General features: G+C 50.8%; 8 protein-coding genes across 8 annotated transcripts; 4 read left to right on the top strand and 4 right to left on the bottom strand.

Annotated features, from left to right (window-relative positions):
* Positions 1–2,230: 2,230 nt before the first annotated feature.
* On the bottom strand, positions 2,231–2,795 carry CkaCkLH20_00549 (uncharacterized protein; the record flags this gene model as incomplete). Its single annotated transcript, XM_038883269.1, has 2 exons — positions 2,231–2,547; positions 2,597–2,795. The coding sequence occupies 2 exons, from the start codon at positions 2,793–2,795 to the stop codon at positions 2,231–2,233; spliced, it is 516 nt and encodes a 171-aa protein (XP_038751974.1).
* A 3,749-nt stretch (positions 2,796–6,544) lies between these two features.
* CkaCkLH20_00548 (uncharacterized protein) lies at positions 6,545–7,424 on the top strand (the record flags this gene model as incomplete). Its single annotated transcript, XM_038883268.1, has 2 exons — positions 6,545–6,821; positions 6,889–7,424. 2 exons carry the CDS (start codon positions 6,545–6,547, stop codon positions 7,422–7,424), a joined length of 813 nt encoding a protein of 270 aa, XP_038751973.1.
* Positions 7,425–9,020: 1,596 nt separating this feature from the next.
* Positions 9,021–10,055, bottom strand: CkaCkLH20_00547 (uncharacterized protein; the record flags this gene model as incomplete). Its single annotated transcript, XM_038883267.1, has 1 exon — positions 9,021–10,055. The coding sequence occupies one exon, from the start codon at positions 10,053–10,055 to the stop codon at positions 9,021–9,023; it is 1,035 nt and encodes a 344-aa protein (XP_038751972.1).
* Positions 10,056–10,782: 727 nt separating this feature from the next.
* Positions 10,783–11,838, bottom strand: CkaCkLH20_00546 (uncharacterized protein; the record flags this gene model as incomplete). The annotated part of the gene is made up of 2 exons (XM_038883266.1): positions 10,783–10,980; positions 11,035–11,838. The coding sequence occupies 2 exons, from the start codon at positions 11,836–11,838 to the stop codon at positions 10,783–10,785; spliced, it is 1,002 nt and encodes a 333-aa protein (XP_038751971.1).
* A 1,054-nt stretch (positions 11,839–12,892) lies between these two features.
* CkaCkLH20_00545 (uncharacterized protein) lies at positions 12,893–13,475 on the bottom strand (the record flags this gene model as incomplete). The annotated part of the gene is made up of 2 exons (XM_038883265.1): positions 12,893–13,024; positions 13,089–13,475. 2 exons carry the CDS (start codon positions 13,473–13,475, stop codon positions 12,893–12,895), a joined length of 519 nt encoding a protein of 172 aa, XP_038751970.1.
* Positions 13,476–14,029: 554 nt separating this feature from the next.
* Positions 14,030–14,533, top strand: CkaCkLH20_00544 (uncharacterized protein; the record flags this gene model as incomplete). Its single annotated transcript, XM_038883264.1, has 3 exons — positions 14,030–14,203; positions 14,258–14,407; positions 14,459–14,533. 3 exons carry the CDS (start codon positions 14,030–14,032, stop codon positions 14,531–14,533), a joined length of 399 nt encoding a protein of 132 aa, XP_038751969.1.
* Positions 14,534–15,060: 527 nt separating this feature from the next.
* CkaCkLH20_00543 (uncharacterized protein) lies at positions 15,061–16,453 on the top strand (the record flags this gene model as incomplete). Its single annotated transcript, XM_038883263.1, has 2 exons — positions 15,061–15,166; positions 15,216–16,453. 2 exons carry the CDS (start codon positions 15,061–15,063, stop codon positions 16,451–16,453), a joined length of 1,344 nt encoding a protein of 447 aa, XP_038751968.1.
* Positions 16,454–21,699: 5,246 nt separating this feature from the next.
* On the top strand, positions 21,700–27,148 carry CkaCkLH20_00542 (uncharacterized protein; the record flags this gene model as incomplete). The annotated part of the gene is made up of 10 exons (XM_038883262.1): positions 21,700–21,942; positions 21,986–22,368; positions 22,431–22,805; positions 23,518–23,531; positions 23,599–23,700; positions 23,757–24,066; positions 24,130–24,506; positions 24,570–24,613; positions 25,839–26,089; positions 26,149–27,148. 10 exons carry the CDS (start codon positions 21,700–21,702, stop codon positions 27,146–27,148), a joined length of 3,099 nt encoding a protein of 1,032 aa, XP_038751967.1.
* Between the last annotated feature and the right edge of the window lie 139 nt (positions 27,149–27,287).

The raw sequence follows: 27,287 nt of genomic DNA, 5'->3' as shown, positions 1-27,287 counted from the left end.
TTTATTATCCAAGGCTTGTTAATTGACTTTCCAATTGCTTTCGTTGGGAGCCGCACTCAGACTCCTTTTCACTCAGTCCTACGGAAGTACATGATGCAGTCACTGCTTGCGTACAATATAGGCTCCGGTACCGTTTGTTTATTTCAGTATATTTACCGTATTTTCTGGCTCTACCCCTACTGAACGTGGATGGGCTGGTAAATATTTCGTGAAAAGACATATGAACACGAGTCTGGCGCTACAGGCGTTATCCTCTGGATTCTCGACTGTTGAGTTTTGGCCTACATGTGGACGCAGCTAGTCCGAGTTTTCCCCAGAAGGTAGAGGAGAGGCATTCAGAGCTAGTGGTAGTGTCTATTGGGCTGGAGGTTGCATTTTGAGTCTTCCCATGCGGAGTACTGCGGCTTCGATGACGGAGGAAAACACTAAATCACCTTTTTGTGTCTGCTAGCCTTTTTCATACCATAAGCATCAAAGAGACCAAACCCGCCCTAAGGAGTGATTGCCGGGGAGTTCGACAGCATAAATGAATGCTGCGATTCTACTCGGGCTTAGTTTGAGAAATTCCATTTGCATCACAAATCTAAGAACACAATTGTCTGCTGCACAGCATGATATTACATCACGCTCTGTTCCTTCTCGTCACCGTCCCAGCTTTGGCGGCGCCTATAGCCCGGGTTGGGGATGAATCGGTAACTGTGTCTTCAAGATCAGCTTATTCTCCTCGAACGGATGCAGAAAACATCCATAGCGCTGGAACATCGTCCTCTTCGGAGCGCGATTCCATTCTACCAAATGCGCTGTCCAACGCCGATTTCACCGATACTTCATCTCCCCTCAGTCCACGGCGGGACCCGGCCATCCACAACGCGAACGTCCAGAAGTACAACGACAGACAAGCATTCCACAACTCTCGGGTGGAGAAGTTCAAGTACACCTGGGGGCATTATCCTGTTACGAGGAAGCCTGGTGAACCTGTAGCGAAGGGTACGCCGGGAACCGGCGGAGGTCACCACGTCAAGTCATGTCCGGCGAACAAGGACTACTCCAAATGCACTTATTATATATAGGGGTTAATTATGATGGTTATTGTTTGTCTAGAATAGCTATGATCTGTAGGTCGGTTTAGTTATTCCGGAGGAGCTTCAAGAGTGTTTCGAGAGCATGAATGAGCTGAGGATCACGCAACACAAGGGCTGTATTAATGAGACGCTGTCTTTGCAAAGGTCTAGGAGTTATATTATCGAATTCAAAAGTCACTTCTTTCTTTTACATATTATCAGCGTCTTCCAAAGTCATGTGAGGGTTTGTAGTTGCGACGAGGTTTTCTAGCCTTGTATGTTTTATGTTCAACCACAAAATCAGCGGGAACATATTTGAGTTTCAGTGTAAAGACATCTGAAGCTCTGACTTTTGAAACCTTACGTTTTGCCCAATTTCTGCAGCAGCCACTCTTTGCACGGCAAGTGGCTCTTGTACTGCTTGATTAGAGTTTTCGCCGTAGACTCACACGGCAGGCAACAGCCACAGCTAAGCCAGACATGTCTCCTTTACGTACTGTCTTACATCTCACGAAATATCAGATATATCTCCTCGTGCGCGATAAACGCACTATGCCGACGCATCGGGCAAGAAACCAAGACGTGTCTTGATTGCAGCATGTGGCACTAGTAAATCGATGGTGTCCGTGCTGCAGGAGTTTCATGACTTGTGAGTCTTACTGGAAGTGCGACGAAGGAAATGAGTGATAACCATGATGCGACTGTGGGCATTAAATCATGACGCGACTTGCTAGAGAGAATGGTAGCAGTTGGTACACCGAGCATCTGGGTGTGTTGGCAGATCTAGCCAGAGATCGCACCCGAGAGTTACAACGAAGCATGCTGCCAGAGTTCAATCCGGTGTCATTTGAACGAAGGTGCCACATTTCGATTCTGTTCAACTACATTTGTTGATGACTCGACTGAATAAGAACTCGTTCTCGCAAAACTCTGTTGACACCCCCTATCGCCTCAAGGGGGACTTCTCTGAAGCTCAGCACAGCCCGTGTAAATTGCACCCCTCTAATGCTTGACATCCACCCACAACATCAATCTCAATATTTGCTTGAGCTCTCTTGTTGAAGAAGCTCGGACGAACGCTTGGAGCATTGGATCCTTGCCTCCTGGAACAAGCGCTGGACGAACTCCTCAGCCTCCCTGACGAGCGCCGCATCAAGTCCCCCTTGGCTCTAAATGATGAGAGTGACACTGGCGTCTGCGTACAAACTCTTCTTCTTGCAGGCTTCGGAGCGCGCGCTGACTACAGCATCAACCTTCCGTTTGGTACTGGTCCGCTTGTCGCCACTGGTGGACTTAAAATCGACGTTATCGTCACCGCTGAGATGACCTCCAGTGGGGTAGCGGACAGTAGTACTCTTGTTGACGGTGGGCTTGGAGTCGACATTTTCGTCGCTTCCGAGATGACCTTCGGCGGTGGACTGGACAGAAGGCATACGAGTGGGTGAATTTGTCTCCTCAGACTTGACTCCGTCACCACAGCTGATATCTAATGGTGCTGTTAGAAGGGGAGGATTCGGAGAGGAGAGAATGCTGACCAATTGCATGGTTGATAGAGGAGCCGACGGGGCTATCCTCGCGGAGGTCAATCATTTCGGGACCACCGGTCTTGCGCGGACCACTCTGGTCAACTGTCTCGCGGATCTGGGACGGATCCCACCAAGTGGAAGGCGCCATGGTCGTTGTGTCGTAGATTGATGCGGGAGAGATGGAGGATGGGGGATGGACTTTGCTCATCTGAGGTTGCGGGATGCAAAATTTTCTCGTGGCAAGAGAGAAAAAGTCGATATTTAATCAAGGCGACAAAGGCAGGTGGGACGCACCGGTTAGGAAGTCACGGGAGACTCAGATCGTGCTTACCCTGGTAATTGGCTGATGTAGGGAAGGAGGAAAGGGCTCCATTGCATGTTATGGATCTCAGGTACCTGGGTAAGTCGAAAAGTGCTGCGGAGATGGATGGTGACTGCCTCCAAAGGAACTGCCTGGGACATGGCTTGATTATGAGCCAAAGGGACGTATTCGGAAGTCGTGGAGTGCCCCCTGTCACGTACTGTTTGGAATATTGGATGATGTTGTCATGCCCCCCTTCACGTGGCCGACTCCAGTCGTAACCCGTGTTTCTTAGCTGCAGCAAAAAGAAAAAGCCATCGTTCGTGTTCCTACAGACCTCAGACTTCGACCGTAGATCGGTCGATATGAACACCCCAAAGTTCGCATTATTGCCGTGGATTCCAAACCATTTGGGTGGTCTTCCAACGCCCCCCATCATTGACGTTTTGCAAGATTTATCCGTCGAAGTCACTAAATGTCTAGCTCGGGATTGTTTTGAAAACCCCCGATCTAATGATGTTACCTGCTTACTGACTAAAATAGAACACGTTCATGTGTTGTTGCCAAAGGCTTGCAACCTCGTTATTCCTCCGGCATCCAACGGCATGGAAACGCGATATACTCAAGTCTCTGCTCATAAGGTACCTCAAGCTTAGCCTTTTCAGACGCCTTAGCGGTGTAGAAAGGTCTCACAACGTCGGTCGGAACAATTACCTCTGCAATCATGTATGGTCCCTCTGCTGATACAATATTGCCAACTTCGTACTCCAATGGACGCCCAGTGTGTGACATAGCCACCACGTTCCAAGCATCGATAACCTCAGAGGAAGGCTGGTAAGAAATTCTCCAGTTGGTTTCCCAAAACGCGTGGGCAGTCTTTTGGTTGATTAAATAACAAAAGTAACCGCCTTCCTTGATCCATTTTCGACTCTCATGCCAGAGTTCAATCTTTGCTATCTTCGGCATCCCGAGTGCAGCTATACTCAGAATGCGCATTTCTGAGTTGAGGATTACGTCGCTTGATCCCAGGACTTCGAATGACATGGAGAGATTTCGAAGATTCGGCCACCGAGGTGGTGAAGCTGGCGAATAGCGCAAGAAAGGGTTGCGGTATATGTACATTGCGTCAAGATGGCATGAGACGTGAAGACTTTCCAGCTGCTTGCTGATTACGGGAACTGAGATTTGTATGGGTGGAGACTGGACGTTGAAACGCGGGTTGTCATCCATGTTGCGAATTGTCAGCGCTTTTACGCTGGGCGGGATGAAGTCCCAGCTTTCAGACACCATTGCCTTGTTGTCCCGGTCGCGTTCTTCGAATTCGTAAATTATCTCTTTGAGGCTGTCCGTCATGTTCGAGGTGATGTAAGACAAGAGACCTCGGTAAGAGCAGCAGTGGCACCTATCGCCGCAATATTCCCAGTGTCCTATCGACCGAACGCAGTCGATGGATCTCCTGGGGTTGTGTACTAGGTTGCTGCCGTAGTGGTTCAAATGATGACCGCATGACCTTTCTTCATGGATTTCGACGTCGAATAAAGCATCTCGACGCTTCCAGGTGCTAAGTGTGTCGATGAAACCATCAATAACGCTGACAAAAACATGCTGTAGCTGGTTTTGCCGGCGCAACGCGTCGCTAATGGTGGTGAAACTCAAGGGATCTAAATCTATGATGAGGCGTAGCTTCTTCAGGTGTGGACGTCGCCGGGCTGTGACGACACTAGCCAGAGTGCAAGGGTTGACTCTTCCGGATAGAATGTTGTTATTCGTGATGTATACGGTGACTTCCCCATACAGTTCCGGCTCAAATGTTCGCTGCCATTGTTGACAAACAAGTGAATATCCCAAGAGCTTTGAAGATCTCTGTCTGGGGACATAGTGTAAGATGTTAAGCCTTAGCTCATTGGGAAGATTGTTCCACGTCGCCATATCCGAAGCGATTGTATCGCGCGGCGAATCGTTTTTGCAGTTGTTCCAGGTCGCTGTAGTGCTCCGATTATGGTTGAAAGGCTTCTTTAATCATCCAAGGGAATTGTGCCAGACACATGTAGAAGAAGACCTTTTTCGTAATGAAGTAGAATGTGATAATGATGGAAAGAAGTTTTGAAATGTTCGCTAATATGGAGAGCGTCTTATAGGTTTCCAACCAAACTTAATTTCCACCTTGATGTAGCAAGCGTGGGATTCAACAGAAAACCAACGATCTATTTTTCTTACCTTGATGATAGTTGATGCACGAGCAATTTGAGTTAGAGCAAACCTTGGTTCGTTATGCGTGTTTACGTATGTAGACATGTCCAAGCTGAAGGATATGAAAAAAACAAAAACCAGCCTATATAGTCTTGAAGTCGACTGAGTTAATGCTTTCTCGGGAAACCTACACATGGCGGTATGTAGCTTAGAAATTAAGCCATAGTCTGCCTTCTTCACCTATAGACCAGGTCACTCAAAGCGGACTCAGGGGGACACGCGCCGAAAACCCTCCATATGGATGTCTCTCAACAAAAGACTAGTGTTTCCTCCGAGTATCCTACACAAAGGTGCCGCAAGATAGCTGAATGAAAGAATGTGATCGCATAGTGCATCCCAAAGCGATTCTACTATACTGACCCATCAGTCGCACGAAGAAACGTACACTAGAATATGTAGTTCGCAATGGGCCCTAGTCAATCTATATGCCCACTAATTCATGTGAGTCCATCGATACCCTCGAGCTTGCGATATTCATACTTAATGATGTGGTCTGGGTTGTCGGAGAGCATTATGTTGCCTTCCGCTCTTCGACCTCTGAGAAAAATACAGAGGTCGTTGCAGCCGTGGAGACTATGTAGCCGGGATGTTCGGAACACGATCCTCAGGTGCCAGCACGGGGAGTTGGGCTTAGACTCACTCAGTTGATCCCTACCTTTCCATCCACTTCAATGGAGGTTCCCCAAGCAATCGTCCCACACGAATGGCCCATTTGTTTGGGCTTGACCCATCCTATTCTCAGCTGTGACCAAATGTCATCGCATTCCACATCAAAGATTTTCGAGGACCTCCAAGTTGCCTGACCCATATCTGGCCTCCCAGCCGCAGCTCAACGTCTGGAGCTTCCATGAAATACATAACCACTGATGGGGATGTCGTCTTTCCCATAACGAAACTGATACCGCACTTGGTATTCAAGCCTAATCCGGACTACTGCTGCTTAATAAGCTTTGCTAAACCTTGATGGGCTTCTGGACTTCTTGATTTACCCGTCAGAGAGCTTACACTGCATCAGCAGTGCATTTTTCTAAGCGCTAACGTGCGAGACGACATGGGTGTGAGGCCAGGAATGAGATCCTTCTGTGTTTTACCCGCCAAAAGACCACGGCTTGGCGGACATGACAGCTTTTCTCTAGTTACTGATTCGATGCACTCGGATCCTTTGGTGTTTTAGTTGCTTTTCTGCCCCTCCTAGGTGCATTTCTTGCTTCGGCGTCGCTTGGCATGATTGACGGGATATTAAGTGACCGCTGCCTGTGCAACCATGTAATCTTACGGTCGCAGGGCGCCCATCACGCTTAATGCCGTACTAATACTCGTCCGCTCCTGTCGGGCAGGACAATTCGCCCCCTTTTTCTGCCTCCCCCGTTTCCCCGAACCACCGGACCCGACGCAGCATCACAACAATGATCTCTTCCCAACAACTACTCGGGGTACTTCTCTTCGCCACAATGGCAGCCGGTCAAGCATGTTACTTGCCAAACGGTGAACGGCATAACAGCGCTAGAGCATGTCCTGCCGTTGAAGGGGAAGACGCGCAGGCATGCTGCTATGACGGCCACTACTGCCTCTCGAACGGGCTGTGTTTTGTGCCTTCAAGCTTGACTATGTATCGTGCATCTTGCACAGACCAGAAGTTCACAGCAAGCGGATGTCCGAGATATTGTCTTGAGTCCGGTTCTAGTAAGTTGCCGCCACGGGCCCATCACGCAGGATTGAGCTATCCGCATATACTGACTTCATACCCAAGGCCATTGCGGCGTCTGGGCTTGCGGAGACAACAAAGGCTTCGCCTGCAGCATGGGCTTCTGCGACAGTGGAAACTTCTCGGTTAGTCAGGGTATTATCTTGAGCAACGCCGCCGTGTTGGCAGATCTCAACATAACGTCCTCTGCCTCGGCAACATCTTCGGCGGCGACAGCCACGGGGGCGAGTAGCAGCAGCACCAGCAGCACGAGCAGCTCTTCCGCGGAGTCTAGTAGCTGCGTCACGGGGGAAGCGAGCGGCGGCATCTCTGCAGGCGCCGCCGCGGGTATTGGTGCTGGGATCGGTGTGCCGTTGGCCATCGCCGTCGGAGCACTGACGTTTATGCTTCTACGTGAGAAGAGGAAAAAGATGGGGCCGAGTGCCGTGACGCCGACGGAAGGATATGCCAAGACGGACGGTCCGCCCACGAATGCGGGGTGGGTCTACGGATCACCGCCGAATCACGACGTCAGGTATCAGTCTCAGGGCGGGGTGAGACATGAACTGCCGTACGAAGCCCGGCATGAACTCCCTCAATGATGGATCGTACAGGGATCAAGCTTAAATAACGGGCCATAGAAGAGGCATCTCATTCGCGATCCACAATTTGACAGCTTAAAAGTATTTCTGTCCACTTTAATGATTGGAAATTCTATTTCACCACTTATCGAGGGTGCATATTGAATGAAACATAAGCCATGGAGATTACAGCACTCGGGAGGCACAAAGTCTTGATTTTAGTCCTCACATCAGTTCCTATCGTAAAAAGCATGCGGATATGCCACGTCCCTTGGTAAGGGGCGGCGAGTGGAAGGGGGGGGGGTGTCCCCTCCCGGTGCCGAGCACAGCCCCGTGTGGGGCCGGGCCGGGCCGGGAGGCGTCCTTCCTATCTGGGTGGCGGCCGTTAATTTCGATATGAAGGGTGTCAGGAATGATGACACTGCATCTGGGGAACTCACAATACAAGTGAAAACAAGCCTTACATATCAAACTAAGCAAAGGCTCCCGTCAAGCCCGACCTATACCTGACTCTATGTTTAAATGTTTACTCAAATTGCCCATGTGTCATGATCCTCCAAACACACCCTTCTCTATGCCACGGTCTTGCGCCTCCGCAGGTCTTCCAAACGTTCTTCTACAAACCCCAGGGCATTGCGAACTGCCTGGATCGAATGCTCTCGGTATCGTAGTTCTTCCGACAGGACCCGGATCCATTCACGATGATGAGCTTCCTCCTTGTCATCCGCCTCTGTCCGATTTCCCAGCGATCTGAGAGAATATAAGATAAAGTTTCGTGTGCCAAGTTCTGTTTCCAGTCTTTCCACCAGTTCATCTCCACCGTCCCAGTCTGCCTGATACATGCGTCGGAGTAAAGTGCCTGTCTGCTGCAACACCTTTCGCAATTCTTGAGCGGGGGCAAGCTTGTCGAGAATGGCTTGATTGCGTCTCGTCGTCCACTCCTGTCGTTTCAAAATGACTGATGTCCACATCTGATAAGGCAGTCGAGCTCGTTCGTTGGGAAGCGCAGGCGCTTGTTCCTCGGTGTTGGAGTCAAAGGCGTCGACACTCCCCATCGAATCAAAGGATCTGTGACTGCCTGGTCTTTCCACGTTGAAGCTGCGGAAAAGCAGCCGCCACAATCCAGCGCATGTCGTAGGTAAGGAAGGATCCTCACCCCCAATGATTTTTAACGCGTTGACGAGGACGAAAACACCACAATCGTAGTTCGCTAGCTGAAGGGATGAGACGTGTAATACGCAGGGCCAAGGCTCCCCTTTACCAAAGTACAGCCCCTGTATGATGCTGACTGCCTCGAGTAGCTCATTTGATGGAAGACTTGATGGAAGACTTCTGTTACTGGCAAGAGAGTCGTAGACATCCACTCGGGTTTCCCTCGGGCGAATGCAGCATAAAACCCAGTGCGCCTGGCGGGGCAAAAGGATTGGCACTAGAACTGTTTCCGCCCTGGCAAGATGTCTTCTCCTTGCCTCCAGTGGACCTGGCGCTGCCGATGTGACTGACAAGCTCGGTATCAATGAATCAATCAAACATGGCGTAGGTGTTCCACAATATGGTTTAAACTCGTTACAGTAAGGTATCTGCAGTAGACGTTTGAGCCAACATTCCCTGGACCCTTCATCGCCAATTTTGCACTGCAGCAATGAAGGCCTCTACCTGCGTTTGGTCCGTCGCCCAAGATGTAACCAGCCGAATGACAGCGCTGCCGCCTCCAATCTTTTCCCAAACATAGAAGGTGTAGCTTTCTTCAAGCTTCGTGATTAGATCATTCGGGAGGATTGCGAACACCTGGTTGGTTTCCGTTGCAGCCGCCAGTTCGTGGCCGGCCTTTGATATCCCCGAAGAAAGCAGCTTCGCCATTCGGTTTGCGTGCGACGCCAGATCGAAGAATAGGTTCGAGCGGAACAGCTCCAGGAACTGAATACCGAGTACCCGACCTTTAGACAAGAGACCCCCGCGTTGCTTCACATGGAATACAAAGTCAGAGGCCAATGCCTGATTGCTGATGACAATTGCCTCGCCCATCAACGCTCCAACTTTAGTGCCGCCAAACCAGAAGATGTCTGTCAACCCCGCAATGTCTTTGAGAGTCAAGTTGTTCCGATCTGCAGCCAAAGCTGCGGCCAATCGCGCCCCATCCAGAAACAATAGCAGCCCCCGCTCCCTACAGAAACGAGAGATTGCCGACAGCTCTGTCTTGGAGTACACGGTCCCGAGCTCTGTTGCGTTCGAAAGATACACCAAGCGAGGCTTGGCCATATGAGGAAAATGTGCGTTCTTCTCCAGCGTGGCTTGGATGCTGTCCACCGTCAACTTGCCCTGTGAATTGGCCACAGTAATCAGTTTATGGCCAATGGCTTCGATGGCCCCCGTTTCTCGAACAACAGCGTGACCTGTGTCTGGAGCGATGACTGCCTCGTGCGGGCGTAGACAATTGCCTATGGAGATGATGTTTGCGAGGGTGCCGCTGGCCACGAGGTGTATGCTCGAGGTTGGGACGCCGGTTGCGTCTCTGATGTACTCCTTGGCCAAGGCTGAGTATTCGTCCTCGCCATAAGGTCTCTGTTGTGACATATTCGTGGCGGAGAACGCCTCCAAGACTTTGGGGTGCGCGCCTTCGCTGTAGTCGTCCAAGAAGCTGTAACGAGCCATTCTGGGTGGAATGCTGGAGATGGTTGGGCTGTAAGGTGATGTGATGTGGAATTGAATACAAGGACAGGTAGGATTTGCATTTGCTGTTTTTCTTTCGGCCAACGTTTCTTATGTACTTCACTGCGCCGCCATTCTAGAGTTGAAGAGATTTCGTCGGCTTTCCAGATCGATTTGTCATGTGGGTGGAGCCCTATGATGCTCAAACATGGCTTCTGAAGTATAGACATCACGGACCGATAGCGGAGGGTACAAGGAGAGCTCCGGGCAAACTTGGGCCAGCCTATTTAAGCACATCGACGTACGTGGCCAACCTTAAAGACCTCTCAGCCGGTGGGAGGGCACCCCACCTGCGCAAATTTAACTTGTTGCACTATCGATCACATCCAGGTGAAGGGCGCAGTCCTCCGTCTTGCGTATGGATTTGTCACATACCAGGAACTGCTGTAACGTAGTTATGAGTGATGAAAAGGGTGGTTTCGTTGGTGATATGCAATGTTTCCAGCTTTGCTATCGGGGAGATGATATGTTCATGTTCATCAACGCGGAACTCAATTTTGCCTTCTCCAAGTGAATGTTATGCTATGTTGACCAAAGTTCTCGATGATAGCCGGGCCACAGCCCTGATTCAGCTCAGGGCAAAATATTCTAGTTTGAGTCAGATTCTTGTGTGATTCTTTTGGGTCCTTTCTATTGTTGATTCGCCTCTCAGCATAACGCCGACTTGCCGTCAAATTATTGGGTTCGAGACCAGTTCGGCGGCCTCTTCAATCACGCTGGCCCATCCTCGGAATTCGCTACGGCCGAACACAATATCTCCCAGCCAGCCCTTAATCAGTGCCGCGTAAAGTCCTGTCTCGCCTTCGCAACAAGGGATAACGAGGTCCTCGTCTCGGTGGCGAACAAGACGAATAGGGGCAATGAAGTACTGCCAGCAGGTGAGCACAATGAAGGGATTCGATAGTCGAAATTCGTGACTTACTGCAGTACCGGATGCAAATGCCTCCACCAACCTCCCCTCCGCTAGTGAGGTGCGGATCTCGTTGATAGAGAAGTCTCTCTCGACGATGTGGAGAGGTTCGAGTTCTTTGCCAGCAACGTTCCAGCACTCTGGGTCATTTCTTTGGTGCTGAACCAGCTCAATGATACTTCTCCTGGTGACACCCTCGAGAATTGTCTGGTTGTTCAGGCCGGCCGTGACCAGCTGCAATTCACCTTCCCGAGTTCTCCAGACAACAAACAGATTGCTTGCTCCAGCCTCAGTAGCGTACTCTTCCTCGCCGAATAGCCAAAGAACCTGGTCGAACCCCCGAGAAATGGCGTCGGCATGCGCAACCAGAGTTGGCCCGTAGTTTGCGCCCAACTTTGCGTTTCCGAAGCCACCTGGCCAGGCCCGCGTCATATCCTTCGGAGAAGTCACCAAAGTCATCGCGCCGTTCGTCTGAAAGCCCGAGGTTCGCGTGGCGACCACAAACAACGTGGAGTGTCGGGGGACTTGAAGACCAAGACCAGGAGTGGTCCCGATATGTGTCGGTCTCAGGTAGAGACTCTCGCCCTTGTGCTCGGTCGGAAGCCAGCGGCGGCTTTCAACTGCAGCGAATTGGCAAATGAGCTCTTTCAGCACTGCCGGATCGAACGCCGGAAGCCCTGTGCGAGCAGAAGACTGTAGCATGCGCTGGCAATTGAGCTCGAGCCGGAAAAGGCGCAGCTTGCCGTCGTAGCCACGATAAGCTTTGATGCCTTCGAAGCACTCGGTGGCATATTGAAGGACACTTGCGGTGGGCATAATCGAAAGAGGCCCGTAAGGCCGGATTTCGGGGTCTTCCCAGCCGGTTTTCTCACTCCAACGACAGATAAGCATGTTGTCTGTGCAGTTCGACAGACTCGGATCTATCAGTTCTCGGGGTGTAGTATTCCGGTAAGTCAATTTTGAGGGATCAAGGGTCCCTCGTGGGCGAGTTGCATGATTCAAGTCAACTGACATGATGGTGATGAAATGTATACATGGAATGCAAGAATGACACGCGCGAGAGGTGCAGTTCAAGACAAAGACAAAGTCGCTTGAATTTCTAGCTGAACTTGTTTGATTTTGCCTGCCAAACGGACATACGAACCATTTTAAGTGGTATCTCAGATCCCCATAAACACCATGCATGTAGTAAGGTGGTATTCTTACCGGAGAAACACGACTTCCATTGCTAATAAGACCCCCCAGATGCAGCAAGGAACACTTAAATTGGTCAGCCGATTTCTTCCTTGGCCTCCGTGTATGTATGTGGGTTTTACTAAATTTGTCAGCATGCCAAGATATGAGCCGGGACACTCTTTGATTGGTCTATGCGGCACACTGGTTTTTCTGGCCCAATCAGAGCAAGGCCACATGTAATTCCTCTCTAAAAGCGGTTAAGAAATGAGTATCACTTGGGCAAATGCATTACGTACGTGATAGGGTGTTGGGGATGCAGATGGGAAAATAAATCTGGTTTACTACTTTTCTGGTCTGGATGCCAATGGCGTGAATGCAGGCAGCATACATGGGTGACCGTTGCTAGTCCTGGCCGTCTCCTTCGTCCCTCTTACGAGCCGGGGAGGGAGATCAAGCTTGATGGATCATAGGTTGATAACGGCAAGAAAAAGAGGGGATTCTGACGATTTACAATAAGCGCACGGTGAATCTCATCCCGCCGGGATGCCGATGGAAGGATAGCTTCGCCCTAGCAATGGAGTCATGAAATGGATAATCTGAGTTTCGGATGCATGTGCTGCTGGGCAGAGACGTAACCAGCTCACTGCTGCAGTACGAATACAGGTGGCTGGTCTCCATGAGACATCTTGTGCCTTTACTTAGATACTTGGAATTCAGGCCGCTCGGCAATCTCCTTCAGCAAACCCTTGAAAATCTCATCGCCACCATCAGCCAGTTTCTGGAACTCATTCTTGTTCTTGACGACCCATTCCTCGAACTTGCCTGGCTACAAGAGATGGTTAGCAATTGGCTCGGAGAAAGCGATCATTTAGAGACGTAGCACGACCTACCATAGGCAAAAAGAAGCCCCTCTCAAGCGCGGAGTCATAGACACCCATAATGAAGACGTCTTTCAGTTCCTTGTCGGACTCGGCAGCCTGCACATCCTTGACCACGTCATTCCAGATAGACACCATTTTGGTCGTGATGTCCCTGTACTGCTGGTCCGTCCTGCCTGTGCCACTCCGCAAAAAGATGTTGAGCTTGTTGGTCTTTATGGCCGAGCCCCCAACCCAGTTGTCGTCTGAGCTTTGAGCACGGATATCTAAAAACTTGCAGTTGACGATAAAACGAGGGGCCTTGAAAGTCGTGGCATGCCAGTCGGTGATAACGCGAGCCAAAGTGGCCTTGTGAACCCTCGTAAGGGGGAGGATGTGTTGGAATTCGTAGCTAGGCATGATGGAAGTGCACTTGACAAAGTTCAGAAGGAACTACCATTCGCAGTAAACAAGATATTGATGGATATCGTCGAGATCACAACGGACACCATTGTTCAGAGGCGGATAGTGCCCCTTGATAAGTAAGTAACTGATAATAAACACACGGCACCGTGACTGTCTAAAAGTATTTACATGGTCACGGCTGTCAATCTCAGGCCATCCGCCGAGGTCGGCTGTGGGCTGATACAAATCTTAAGACGCCGGTGACGGACTTGCTTACCAATTTAGACATAAAGGGCGTCCAAGGGCGCGTCTCCACTCCTCATGGGATCTTCATTCCTAGGCCCCCGCATTGAACTGGAATAAGGTATGAGTCTACGGCGAAAATTCAAATCAAGCATTGAACTCGAAATAAAAGACAAACCAAAAGTAATCATTTCAAAGTCATTTCCTTTCATCCCCCCAAAATTGTTTATTATTTCATGTGCTTCTGCTGTCTTTCCAGACCACTAACAGCTTTTCATCGCCCTGTCATTCCATCATCCAAAACAACCAGCAAGCCCACCTTCAGCATGAGCTCTTCAGGTACCTTCCGCAGTAGTGCAGTGATCTCTACCAAGAATGCACCAGCACCACTGCCCGTCTTCTCACAGGCCATCATTGCCAACAACATTATCTACGTCTCCGGCAATGTGGGCATGAACCCTGCCACCGGAAAGCTAGAAGAGGGGGTCAGCTCGCAGACTGTAAGTAACAATGTCTGGTTTCATCGGATGAAAATGTTCTAACAGGTCTCAAAGACCCAGATTCTCAAGAACCTCAAGGCTATTCTCGAGGCCGCAGGCTCCGGCCTCGGTAAGGTCATCAAAGTCAACGTCTACGTCACTGATATGGGCAAATTCGCTGAGATGAACTCGGCCTATCTGGGGGTCTTCGAAGAGCCCCAGCCGGTAAGTTTGTCCACGGCCATCCGCAAATCTCGCTTCTGACTTGATCCACAGGCTCGCACCTGTGTTCAAGTGTCTGCCCTTCCTTTCGGGGCCCAGGTTGAGATGGAATGCCAAGCGCTGGTCTAAAAGGGCCTGATAGGCAGTCGAGTCATGGAAGTAGGAATATCTTGGGCACATGTAGATGATCATCCGTAATGCATCCTTGATAAGAAGTAAATTCCTCTTCAATCTATGAATCTGTACCAAGGAAGTGATGTTCGATTTGCCGGGATAGAAGTATGGCAAGCGGATGGGGTGGCGCTAAGACACACTTTCATACGAGACTCCGCTTGCAATCCGTCCGATCATCTCGATTCGGTATACAACCGATGCCGGAGCGCTGCCGATGGCACTTTTGTGTTTCTGGTCTTTTTAGGCGACTAAGTCTGGTAAATTAGTCATGAAACATGAAAAAATACAGAAAGTCTCGGAGCTTCTCGCAGGTCATCGCGTGGGTCTGTTGTGATTAGCAATCACGCTGCACGTTGATTTCACGTCTTCTAACATACAAGCCTGAAAGGATAAGTGCCCTGCTGTTTGCTGCTACCCAGTACTCATGTTGAACCTGATCTTAGGGCCTCTCGTTAATCAGACCACAATAACTCTGCCTCATTATGACTGCCTCCGAAAGCGCGCCTCACCCCGTTCGAACCCCTTTCGGCAAGCCGATGCGGGAGAAATATTTTCTTTTCGCCCAGGGACACGTGAACCTCAACCATGGTAAGCCCCTGATTCCACTGTGACGCAACAATGTACTCACTTAGCGCAGGCTCTTTCGGCGGGTACCCGAACACCGTACGAGCGGCCCTTCGCCGCTATCAAGATGCAGCCGAAGCTGAGCCTGACAGGTTCATTCGCTATGTTTTTCCTGATCTTCTCCGCCGCAGTCGCTCCCTCCTCGCTTCCCACTTGAACTGTCCCGTGGACGAGCTTGTTCTCTGCCCCAACGTCACGACAGCCACCAATACTGTCTTGCGTAACCTTCAGTGGGGGGACGGTGACAGAGTCATTTACACCTCAGGGGTTTACGGAGCTCTCGAAAAGACCATCGAAAGTGTCCTCGAAGATACAAACTCCATTGGCGTCAAAATCGACCTTGATCTGCCCAGCAAACCCGACGAGATCGTCTCTAAATTCCGGTCGGCTTTACAACGAGAAAAGCAAGCATGCAAGCAAACCGGCGAGGGGACTTTAAAGCTGGCTATTTTCGATACCATCGTCAGTATGCCGGGTCTCCTCATGCCCTTTGAGGAGATGACGAAGGTCTGCCGCGAAGAAGGGGTTCTAAGCATGATCGATGGCGCTCACGGTCTGGGCCATATTCCTATTGATCTTGAGAAGCTGAACCCGGACTTCTTCACTTCAAATTGTCACAAGTGGCTTTTCGTCCCGCGGGCCGTTGCCGCTTTCTTCGTTCCCAAGAGAAACCAGCATCTCATCCGAACGACTTTCCCAACATCGCACGGTTTTGTACCTCGGAGTCTCGGCAAGGGTATGGTCCACGATCCGATGCCTTCGTCTGCAGAGCCCAACCAAATGATCAGGCAGTTTGAATATTTCGGTACAATGGACGGTGCGCCATATTGTTGTATCGAAGAAGCCCTTCGGTTCTTTGACGTGGTGTGCGGGGGCCACGAAGCTGTCCGTCTCTACTGTACAGATTTGGCGAGGAGGGCAGAGGAGCTGTTCGTTGAAACTCTCGGAACCGAGAGCTTTGGGATCACAGAAGCAGAGCGTGTCTTTTTCGCCCAAGTCAGGATGCCTATTCAGGTGGGAGATGATCGGGGTAAGGGCCAGGTGCCTCTGGAAGATGTTGGGCTCGTGACCGACTGGATGCACAAGGCATTCGCGGACCAGTTTCGGACTTACATGTACCTGCTTTTTTACCGCGGAGCTTGGTGGGCCAGACTGAGTGCGGCTGTCTACGTTGACTTCGAAGACTGCCAGTACGCAGCAAAGGTGTTGAAAGACGTCAGTGAGCAGGTGCGCAGTGGAGGGTACAAGTGATTGAATACGAGCGGCAGCTAGAGTAGATACTTTGGGTTTCGCACGCTTGTTGCTATCTATCGATAGAAAACTGGTGAGCATACAAGCCGGCTCCATGTTTCCCCGCCTTTTCTCCAAATAGTGTCATTCACAAGATTGGTGATTGGACAGAATAGGTGCCAGGTCTCTAATGATTGGCTGCGTCTCCGCACGCGAAGTACCGATAGAATGACAGCCGTGAGTCTCCGAGGCCCAGAAAATATTGACTAATTAACAGTCAACTAGCTTAGTCAAGGCGACGGACATCCTTACATAACCCGCGTGGGATAAAATCTATGCCGTCGGGTATTATCCAAGGACCAACCTTTCCCGCCAAGCATCCCAAAGTACCACCAATCCAACCACTAATCAGGTTGGCGACTCTCGGAAAAGTGAAGATCGAATCAACCATCCAGTCAAAGATGGATCACACCGAAGACAGCATTGTGGCAGATGTGGGTGGAAGAAGTCCAAGACCCAAGCGCCGCCGTCGGCAAAGCCCCGTCAACATTCGGGCTGCATTACCAGTAGCAGTACCAACCCCAGCACCAGCAGCCCCGGACGTATCGAAGCTACCTTATGAAGCACACCCGCCATACGAGCCGGGAGAGTCAATTGAGACGGCGCTCGCGAGGTTCAAAGCATGGATGAGTGAAGAAGCCCCCGCCTGTTTGCTGATGTAGTCGTTACTAACAACGTCATCTTAGGAGCTGGGGCACCGCATGACGAGGGCTGCTTTGCCTGTAAAGAACCCGGTGGCGTTAATTGTGCCACTTGTCGGCGCTCATACCACGATCACTGCAGACCAAGCACCATGCCGAGCTCACTAAATACGGACGGCTGGTTCTGTCACATCTGCGTCGAGCGGGGCTGGCAGGCCAATCCGCCAGCGCTGACACCTCCCACGTCGCCTGTTCAGTCTCGAGCAAACGTTTGTAGAAGAGAACGCCGCACAGCGTTGCCCTCATCAGTCCCACGAAGACATCGCTCAAGGTCTCCCGAGCAAAGCTCAGCGGTGAACGCGAGTGCTCCAGAGGCCTCGTATGAGCCGGGACCCGTGACGCGTAGTCGCAAGTCTCGGTACACCACTTTGCCGAAGGACGTAGACGGCGCTCTTCGAATTCTGTACACGGAGCTAGAGAGCGCGGGTGAAGCCCGACAGGAGGTCGCCCATCTAAATGCCGAACTGACTCGACTTAAACAGGAGCTGGAACTTGGGCATAAACAGCTTGATCTTGAACGAAAGATATCCCAATCAGCTCGTGGCTTGCAGCAAGAGCTGTCACGTCTACGATCGGAGGCTTCGCAGCGACAGGTTGCTGCTGACGAAATCGCGACACTGAAGCGAGAGAAGCAGCAGATGGAAGCTGAGCTGCAGGACACGAAGGCGGAGCTGGAAAAGACAAGGAACACGTTACTGGAATGGAGACGCAGCCTGTCAAGCCTTGTTGATAAGTCTTGAGGTCGAGAAGGGTTGATGGGAATTACAATACTTGCTTCCGAGTTGGAGTCGTCTTCAGAGTGTACATATCTGGATGAGGGCAACTAGGAGTTGCGTTGGGGGCAAGGGAGCGAGTTCAGCTCTCAAACTAAGAGCCGTGTGATAAAAAGTCTGGGAAGAGTAAATTACGAACCGCTAGCTCGTCCAGCGAGTTCAGACTAAGCATATCCTGACAGAAGACTATTGTCTTGAAAGTCAGATGCTGCTGCGGCACGACTATTGGTCGCAGCGGCTCATCGGACTTATGCCCTTCCTGCTGCTCCATGACAATGTCGTCACAGCGCGGCTAGGCATCCAGTGACTTTTGGGTCTCTGAATCGACTTTTATTTGTCCAGGACCGGCCGATGGAGAATAATTTCCCGCAACTTAAAGGGTCATCTTAGAAGTATAGGTTCTGGAGATGTCACACCTATGGAAGGCAGGGAGAAGCATTCAGTGCCAAGTCTCGATTGCGAAGGGATATCGGAGGGTTATTTCGCAACGGAATGCCGGGCTTTCCCTTGACATCGGCTCTGGAACTGTCTTTACCAAATGTGAGAACCGGCTTAAGTTGACCGAGCGAGCATAGACTCGACTTGTTTCATGGTCAGGATGTCCACTATCCTTGCTTATGAGGTCGGAAAAGACTAGAGAAATAGAAATGGAATAATGCAACTTATAGAGAACAAACATAGTGCTTGGTTGTCGCCTAGGTTTAGCAGAGTACGTGTAGACACGCATAGAAACGCCACCAAGCCAGGTGATAGCCAAAATAACTCCGACAATATGACTTGCGCTCGGAGATGGGGTCCGGCGTAAAAGACGCGAACAGAAGGCTGATGATTATGACACTCTTTGGGACTGTCTTTCTGTCCAGGCTGAGAATAGCTGCATCTGGCTGGGTTAAAAGAACTGCGGCCAAGCTCACTTTACAGAAAACATGTTTTTGCAACCCGGGTTGAACCTGCTGAAGGCGTATGATCGGAGACAGCCCCGGATTTGTTCTCGTGATTCTATGCGTCAAGTATAAGGCACTGAGAGTGGCGAGGCTAAAACGACTATTTCACGTGATTCTCACCCAAAAATAGGAGGTCATTGTTAAGGAGTTGAACTTTGGAAATTCCCATCAAGACGATTGCGACAAGATTGAGTCCAGTGTTCTTCTAGGGGATAATAGTTGTCCCCCCGTTGACTGTTGTTCCAGATCGGTAGATCTTGTAGTCATGATGGCTGTTGAGCTTGACATAGACTTCCGTCCTGTTGAACCTGACCAGTCACGGTAGCGAGCTGAATCAATTTTGCAAAAGCATGAGGTATGGGAGTAGTCAATGGTAATTGCAGCTCCGTCTTTCATTGAAGTTCGCTTTCATAATAAGTTGGCGATCGCAATTTCAACGGATCTGCAATGTCATTGTTGCAGGTGCTGTGGAAGAGAAGAAAAATGCCGCTCTCCTTCGATGTCGCGAATCCTTGCGTACGCATACGTGCCCTCGGCTATCCCGCCAAACGTAAGGCTTTCGTGCTATTCGTATCACAATTGTGGTAACTGGGCCAATGAAATGCTTGAATAAAACTCTATTCTTGCCCTGCTGACTGTCTCGTCGTCCGGATGAACTGGTCAGTCCCAGTGTGCCGGTTCGCCAGTGATGGCCGAGAGTTCGTCTTGACAATCGCGCCGGAGTCCGAATACAAGGTTTTCTCACGTACAAAATAGCCCTACAGCATACAAACAGGCCAATGAATAGCCAGAATATCTCTCGTTATTATGCCGTTATTTTTAGGGATCCTTGGCCGGCATTTTACGAGACGTTAACCGGCGTTGTGTCAGATTGGTGTCAGCTGAACGCACATAAAAGTTTAAATAGCCCCCTGCCAAAGATGGGTGAACTGCTTCTGGATTATTCCCTCAGGATTCCTATTTAAGATTAGTCGCACTGAGTCCTCCCTCAAGCTTTAGACGACACCCAACACATCTGTTCACTCTCATTTCAAAGTTGTCGACAACTATCTCCTTAATCCTTCATTCACTCTTGGGAAGCTGCAAAACCTGTCGTTGACCGACACTACTATACCGTAACAAAATGCAATTCTCTACCATGTTTTTTGTTCTCTTTGCAGGCATTGCCTTCGCCAGCCCAACTAGTCTTGAGACTCGCCAGAATACAGCTGTACGTAGGCCATGTCCCAGCCTCTGCAACGCAAACGCTAACTGAAATATCAAAGTGCGATCTATGCCGCAAAGATTGCTTCTTTACGAGAGGGAGCAATGCCAACTTCGAGAAGTGTCTGGGTACATGTAACAAGGACCTAGGATGCACGCTTACGCCTTAACAACCGCAAGATATGGGTTTCTTCGGCTGTATTTGAGATGCCTTATATCCTCTAACACGTAGGGCCAGACATATCTGCGGTGGATGGTGCTATGTGTACGAACCTCAGGCTAAATCTAATGCGAATCTTTGGTTCAGTCAGAATCGCAAACTCTCCCTCTCATTTCTCTCGCTGCCTACGACGTGATCATCGTGATACTGTCTCCCAAAAGTACGGCGACAAGTAGCATATGGAGATCGCCGAGGATATACTTGAGTGTTATATTTTCCTCATAGCTAGCATGCCTTCCAATGGTCCATGTTTTATCCGATATGTCAAGTCGAACCTCAGGGTTATTTTTGACTTCTAAGATCGAGACAAAAGACTACGGTGTACTAGCATGAATACCTCATATTTTACTGCTTTTTATACTGGGTAGATGCAAGAGCTGTGCGAAGCGTAAGCCACGCAATAAACCAAACGGATCGATACAAAAGAAGCATCCTGCGCTGATCCAACGCACCTCAATAAATGTGTACATAAGAGCCCGCAAGGTGCCCACGCTAACTGCTTGATACTCTTCCAGTAAGAAACATACGCCCTGGTCGAGCTCCCGACCACCAGCAGCGTCATGTTGGTCATTGTCGAACTCGCATTGCAAGACCTGCTGGTTTCCAGGACAATGGAGCCATATGAGAATTTGGCAAAATCCTTTCGGGGAGACTTTGTAGAACCTGTAGCGGCACATAGCCTCCATCGTGCAGGTTAAGCTAAGTTTCGAACGGGATGATGGAGGAGCTGCTCATCTGCAGCTCCTCAGAAACCTGACCACTTTCCCCCAGCTCTGTCAGGCTGAGTTGTCAATGTGACATATTTCAAAGAGCGGTTCTTGATGGAAGAGAATGTTGCTCAGGGCCTCGGCAGCCAAGTCCCCTACATGGAGGATGGAGGCACCTGGTCTTTGCATATCCTGGTCGGCTTCCCAAAGAGGCAATCAATACCTGATTGGCTCGGGGTCGACCGGGAGCCGGCCTAGTCCCGCCTATACGCTAGTCTCCAAGTGGAAAGTAATATCTGATTGGTTAACCAGTGAGTCCCACAGGGCGGAGATACAGACATAGCCTTTTTGATTGGTCATTCTCAATTTATTCTTACTACCAGACTGGCCAGAATGATCCCATTTGCGCTGAATCGATTGTGGCTTCGAAGCCGTGCCGTACCTAGCCTTGACTCTCCCTTCGTCCCTAGGAGTTGGGACTTCGTACAATAGTGCCTGCTTGGGATATAAAAGATGAATGCCGTGTCGTGAACTCGCCGGCGTCCCCAGCATACCCAAACCCCATACATCGTCCGTCTTGAACCTATCTCAAAGTCTACTTTCTCTGCTTCCTCAGAGCTCTTCTCGGAATTTTGCAGGTTCTTATAGTAGTAGCAAACATGGTGATGCTACGGTTGACTGCGGAGCAGTACAGGAAGCTCCCCATTCTGGTGGACGAGTGGACCTGCGCGGGAAAGACCTACGTCATCACTGGAGGCAACTCCGGCTTGGGCCTGGAGACTGCGCGGCACCTCGTCTCTGCATCTGCCGCGACGGTGGTTCTGGCCGTGAGAAATCTCAACGCTGGAGAAGTGGCCAAGGCAGACATTGAGACGTCGACGGGACGCAAGGGCGTCATACAGGTAACGTTGATTTGAACCAAACACTAGCGGCCCAGACCGACAGACTGACATCGGAACCCTCGTCGCGAAGGTGCGGCATCTGGATCTATCAACCCACACCGCGGTTCAAGTATTCGCCAAACAGATTTCTCAGGAGCTGGATAGAATTGACGGCTTCGTCTGCAACGCCGGCATTATGGTCGACCAGTGGGAGACTTTCGAAGGCGTCGAGAGCAGCATCTTCGTCAACGTCATTAACACGTTGTTCCTCGGAGCCTTGATGATGCCCAAGCTGAGCGAGAGCGCGCGCAATTTCGGCATCAAGCCAACGCTCGTCTTCATCGTCAGCGTGCTGGGGTACACCGTCAAGGCGGAGATGGACAAGAGCCGCAATGGGAGTGTTTTGGACGGGCTCAACGACCATAAACGCGCAAACATGGACTCAAGGTGCGTCAGACAGCTAGAACAGAACAAGTGGCTTGCAACGAGACTGGACTGACGCATACCAGGTACGCTCTCACAAAGCTCGTCGAGGAATGTGCCGTCCGTCAATTTGCGGCCCAATTTCCCGTAGACCGTACGGGCGTGGTCATTACAATGGTCGCCCCTGGCCTATGCACCACCGGGTTGGGACGCGATGCGAGAACATTCACCAAGATCATGCATGAGGCGATCCGGGCTATGATGGCCCGCACTGCGGAGGTGGGCAGTCGCACTATCCTGCACGGCCTGGTGGTTGGCGAGGAGGGCCACGGAAAACTTCTGTCGGGCTGCAAGGTCAAGGAATTCTGGGTGCCGGACTGGGTTAGCAACGATGAGGGCCAGCACTTGCAGAAGTCGATATGGAAGGAGCTTGTTGCTAAGCTGGAACAGGTGCAGCCTGGGTGCGTTTCTCAAATTTCATAGATTAGATGTTGTCTTTTGGAAGCCTAAGTTTTAGGTAATGTGAGATACTCTGATTAATTTGCATACTTATACGTCTAAGGTTTCTATCAGTCTCTATTGCGTCCCTGAGCGGAGTTGGTTGGGCTCAGATCCGGTTTCGCAACTATCTATTGCGTTGGTCTTGTAGATAACTAAATAACAAATTTAGAACTTACAACTGAGTTCAATTGAGAACGACAGGTTTATCCCCATGTTACTATACAGATCGTCTGATTTTCATCCTTGGTGATCGAAGCAAGCTCGGATTAATATCCAGGAAATCCGGCATCAGAAACACCAATTCTAGGCTAGCGTGGTCTAAAAGTAGCCTATCCCGTTGGGAGCAGGCAGCAGCTCAGTTAATTTGTTGGTGAGGGAGAGTACCCCGCCCACCGTAATCTTCACCTACATCGACCAGACCCTTTGAGCCGCCACGATGAGTCCTGCGCTGGTGTTCATCGAACAGAATGCGGCCGGAATAGGCAAAACTGACCGTCGCGCCCTTCGTTCTCATGTCATGAGGGGCAAGAATGCTGGCAGACCACGACCCTCGACGCGAAGACAGGCGGACAATGTCCCCATCAAGCGTCAGCTGACGATACCGCGACGGGTGTTCTGGAATGACTTCTGTCTGACTTCGTTCCCGCGAGAACTCGATCCTGACTCCACTAGGCTCATGCATCGGTGTACGGCTCATCTAATTCATTTACCACCAACGTCTTCCCTCAAGCTTCTCTGACTTGCTTCGTACAGGGTTCCTTGACATCAGCGACACGCTGTTTCCTCCCCAATTCTGCTACAAGTTCGACATCTTGAAATCAATCTGGGTCAACTGCATACTGGTAGATGAAGCATGTGAGTGAATGCAATTCGGGCAGGCGGATTGCGAGTTAAACTCACCGCTGCCACAGACTTCCACTCAACATTGGCCGTATCGGCATCGTACGTCGACTTCTTTGAACGAAAGCCCACGACATCGTCGAAAACATTGCATCACATATGTGAAGCTTATTCGTTGGTCAACCTCAAACTTTCAAGCCCCCATGCCATATCGGATAGCGCCATTGCTGCCGTTGTCACCCTCACCATCTACCAACAGATACACCAGCAACACTCCATCGGCCTCGTGCACCTCAAAGGGCTTCACCGAATGATTGAGTTGCGCGGGGGTATCGCCAGACTGATGGAGGAGAACCGTCCATTGGCCCTCAAGCCACTCAGGTACGCAACCTATTCATAATCTGACATTCAATCTCCGAAGCACAGAAAACTGACCAACACCAGGCTCGATCTTGAATTAGCCATGCAAAATGGGTCACCCACGATGTTTCATAGCGGGAACGTACCCGTAACTACTGTCTTGTGCCAGTCTAGCACCGTCGCAAAACAACTTTCTACCCGTCCCCCCGGGCTGCCTCGCATCATGCTGGATCTCGTCGTTTTCACTGGCATCCTCAACGAGAGGGCGAAGAACGGACGATCCAAGCTCAACCCTCTAGACTACACGGAAACGCTCATAGCACTCTTTTACCGTCTCTTGGATGGTGAACCTTTCAGACGGCCTCCAATTGCTTCAGAAGGCCTCTACGGCGACGCATTATGTCTTGCGATGTTGGCGTTCATGACCGGCCTGCTTCCATCCTACTGCCGCGACAACTTCAGTTCGTCGCTTCTATGCACTCGTCTAGTGAGCGCTGTTCAAAAGCTCCATTCGGCGCATGTAGACGCGCAAACCGGCAATGTCTCTCTGCTACTGTGGATCCTTATCGTGAGCGGCATCTCGGTCTTGAAGGTCAATGACCACAGCTGGCTGCTTTCTGCAATCGAAGAGACATGCAATGGCGCAGCCCTGTGTGACTGGGCAACCGTTTGCCATCATCTCAGCGGTTTTCCGTGGATATACACACTGCACGATGCCCCCGCGCGGCTTTTATGGGAGGAAGCTCATCGCGTGAAGTTGGATGGTCATGGCACTGCACTTTGACTCAATGCGGGCCGTGAAACCCAATCAGTCAATATTCTAAACCTAGCTAGAAACTCTTAGGCGGAGAGATACCGCGCTTTATGATACGATTCGGGTGACATGCTGGCCTTGTCCTTCATCAGAGTAGGGGCCAAACATGACAACAGGAGACCACTCTGGAGTGTTGGCCCAGGCCTTATGAATGAGGCTTGTGATGACCTTTCTGCAAATCAGAGCCATATCATCTTTGCCCACGTCGGCGACAGGATTGAGCACGAAATTCCCGTCGGCAAGAAGCAACCTCGTGATTGACCGGCCAATCCAGGGATCGTTGTAGATGTACAAGAGATGCTACGAGATGGAGGACTGAAACATCTCAATCATAGTGCTGATGGCCTCCTCTGTGTCTTTTGCGTTCTCGATCGCCTGAGCGAGACTACATTGGAGTCAGAATACCAGAATTCTTATGAACTTATGAGGTACTTGTACGCGTCTCTGATTGGCCATATTTGTCTCAGTAGGACAACATAGAGTCTCTGATTGGACGTAGCAGTGCGGCAGTCAGCAGGGCGGGGCTCCTTCCCCAGGTCTGTCTTAGTATAGCACGGCCCGGCTGTTAATGCGTCAGCCACATGTTCCCGTTAGTCAGTGGCTGTGCTTACGACTTTAATTACGTCAGCAATCCCCTGTTTGGCACGAGCTCCACCTCGCCCCTCCCGTCCGCATCTCTTTCACTGTACTTACATCTGCGTTTGCAACTGCAACAACCCGTTGCACAGAAGAAATTTCTTCACAACTCTGATCAAGTTGGCCCCATGAACCCGACATAATGGTCCTTCAAAATCGAGGTGTCGACGACAGCGACGCGGTTGCGGATGCCGCCCTGCCAACCATTGTGTGCCAGTTCAAAACCACTCAGGCAAAGACCGAGCGGAAGGACTTGTCAGTCGGTGGCTGCGCAACCAAGCCAGTGAACTCGAAAAACATTGCCACAAGCGACCTTCTTCGGGAACAAACACCGACGCTCTAGAAGGGTATCGGCGAGCCTGGAGTACAGTCAGCAATGGCACCAAAGCAGCTCCTCAGTCAGAACGAGGTCCAGCCCAGCATCGGTAACCTGGACGACTGGAACAGGGAAGTCAGAAAGGCAAAAGGCAGGATCCAGACGAAAGTCTTCTCTGAAGGCAAGAAGCTCAAAACTACGCCCGAGTATCTGGCAGCGTCGCCTTCCGCGCGCGACAAGATGATGCAGAAAATCAAAGAACGTGTCAACAACGATTAGTAAGTTTTTTCCCGTCGGATTCGAGAATCACTGAGGTTCTCTGCTAATCAATCGACAGCAAACGGGCCAACAAGCATCCATCTCAGCTTGTGAAGCCGGTCGAAGCGGCCTCTACTCAATCTGCCGAAGGCGCAGCAAAGACCCCTGAATTACCCGATGGTGCCACGGCTTGGAGTGAGGGATATCGACCCAAACGCAGGGCGGCACAAGTTGGGAGTCTACGAATTAAGAATCTTTTCGATTCTTTAGAGAGCGGCACAACGGCATCCGAGTTATCGGCTTCATTGGAGGAAGCGGTGATGAATCTGGAGGAGTCGACAACCGCGCAAGAGCTTAGGCCGCCAGATGAGGCTACACCGCTAGCCACAGTTCTGACGGCTTCGGAGGAACGTTCCTCGACTGACTCTGCGTCTCCCTCGCCAGCCCACCGCTGCCCGTCCCCCGACGAATCCGCCACAGTGAACGTCGGTAATTCAAGCAACCGCAATGATAACAACTCACGCGCAAATTACCTGGAAAGGGTTCATGCGTTCCTCAACTCCGGTACCCACATCATGGCCATTCTTGACCACCGCGTGAGCCTCTCTCCCGTTCGTCTGGACGTCTGTAATGCAGTCTGGTCAATTGAGCTCTATGCCGAAGCACGACATGACCAATCGGGTCAGTCGGGCTGGAAAAGCGAATTCGAACTTAGCTGGGTCGCTCTTGATCTCGTCAGCGCCTACTGGGACAGGTTTCCTGGCGGACGCGATGCTACGCTCAACCTTGCCGTGCCCGGCTCGACCCTCTGCAGCAAAAGAGTTCTCGTGGTCCTTGGCCATCGCGAGGTAGCCTCGAGGTTTGAGCTGCTTGTCCTCTATCAAGGAATGGGGATGGGTTCTCTGTCATGGGAGTGGATACAGTCGCTCAACTCCCGGTTCGCGCTGGATACGAGAACTCTGAACGACTACTGGAATTCTTCGGGCATCCGGGAGCCAATGTTGAGTTCCTATGATGCCACAGCGGAATCGGTGGTCGACTTGAAGAGCTTTCCGGTCTGGGCCTCCGACCTCAATTGAGAACGATGTTGGAGCAGTCGAAGCTGGAGATAGTCCGATAAAATACACCGACATCCTGTGCCAGCACTTGCTTGATGCAAGCTTGCCCCGGGACTGGTAGCAAGCCAACTCCACTCTATTACGCGTGCCGTGCCGAAGG

Source organism: Colletotrichum karsti, assembly GCF_011947395.1.
Source record: "Colletotrichum karsti strain CkLH20 chromosome Unknown Scaffold1, whole genome shotgun sequence".
NCBI lineage: Eukaryota > Fungi > Ascomycota > Sordariomycetes > Glomerellales > Glomerellaceae > Colletotrichum > Colletotrichum karsti.
Note: the sequence above shows the minus strand (reverse complement) of the source record. Positions and strands in the feature narration are given on the sequence as shown.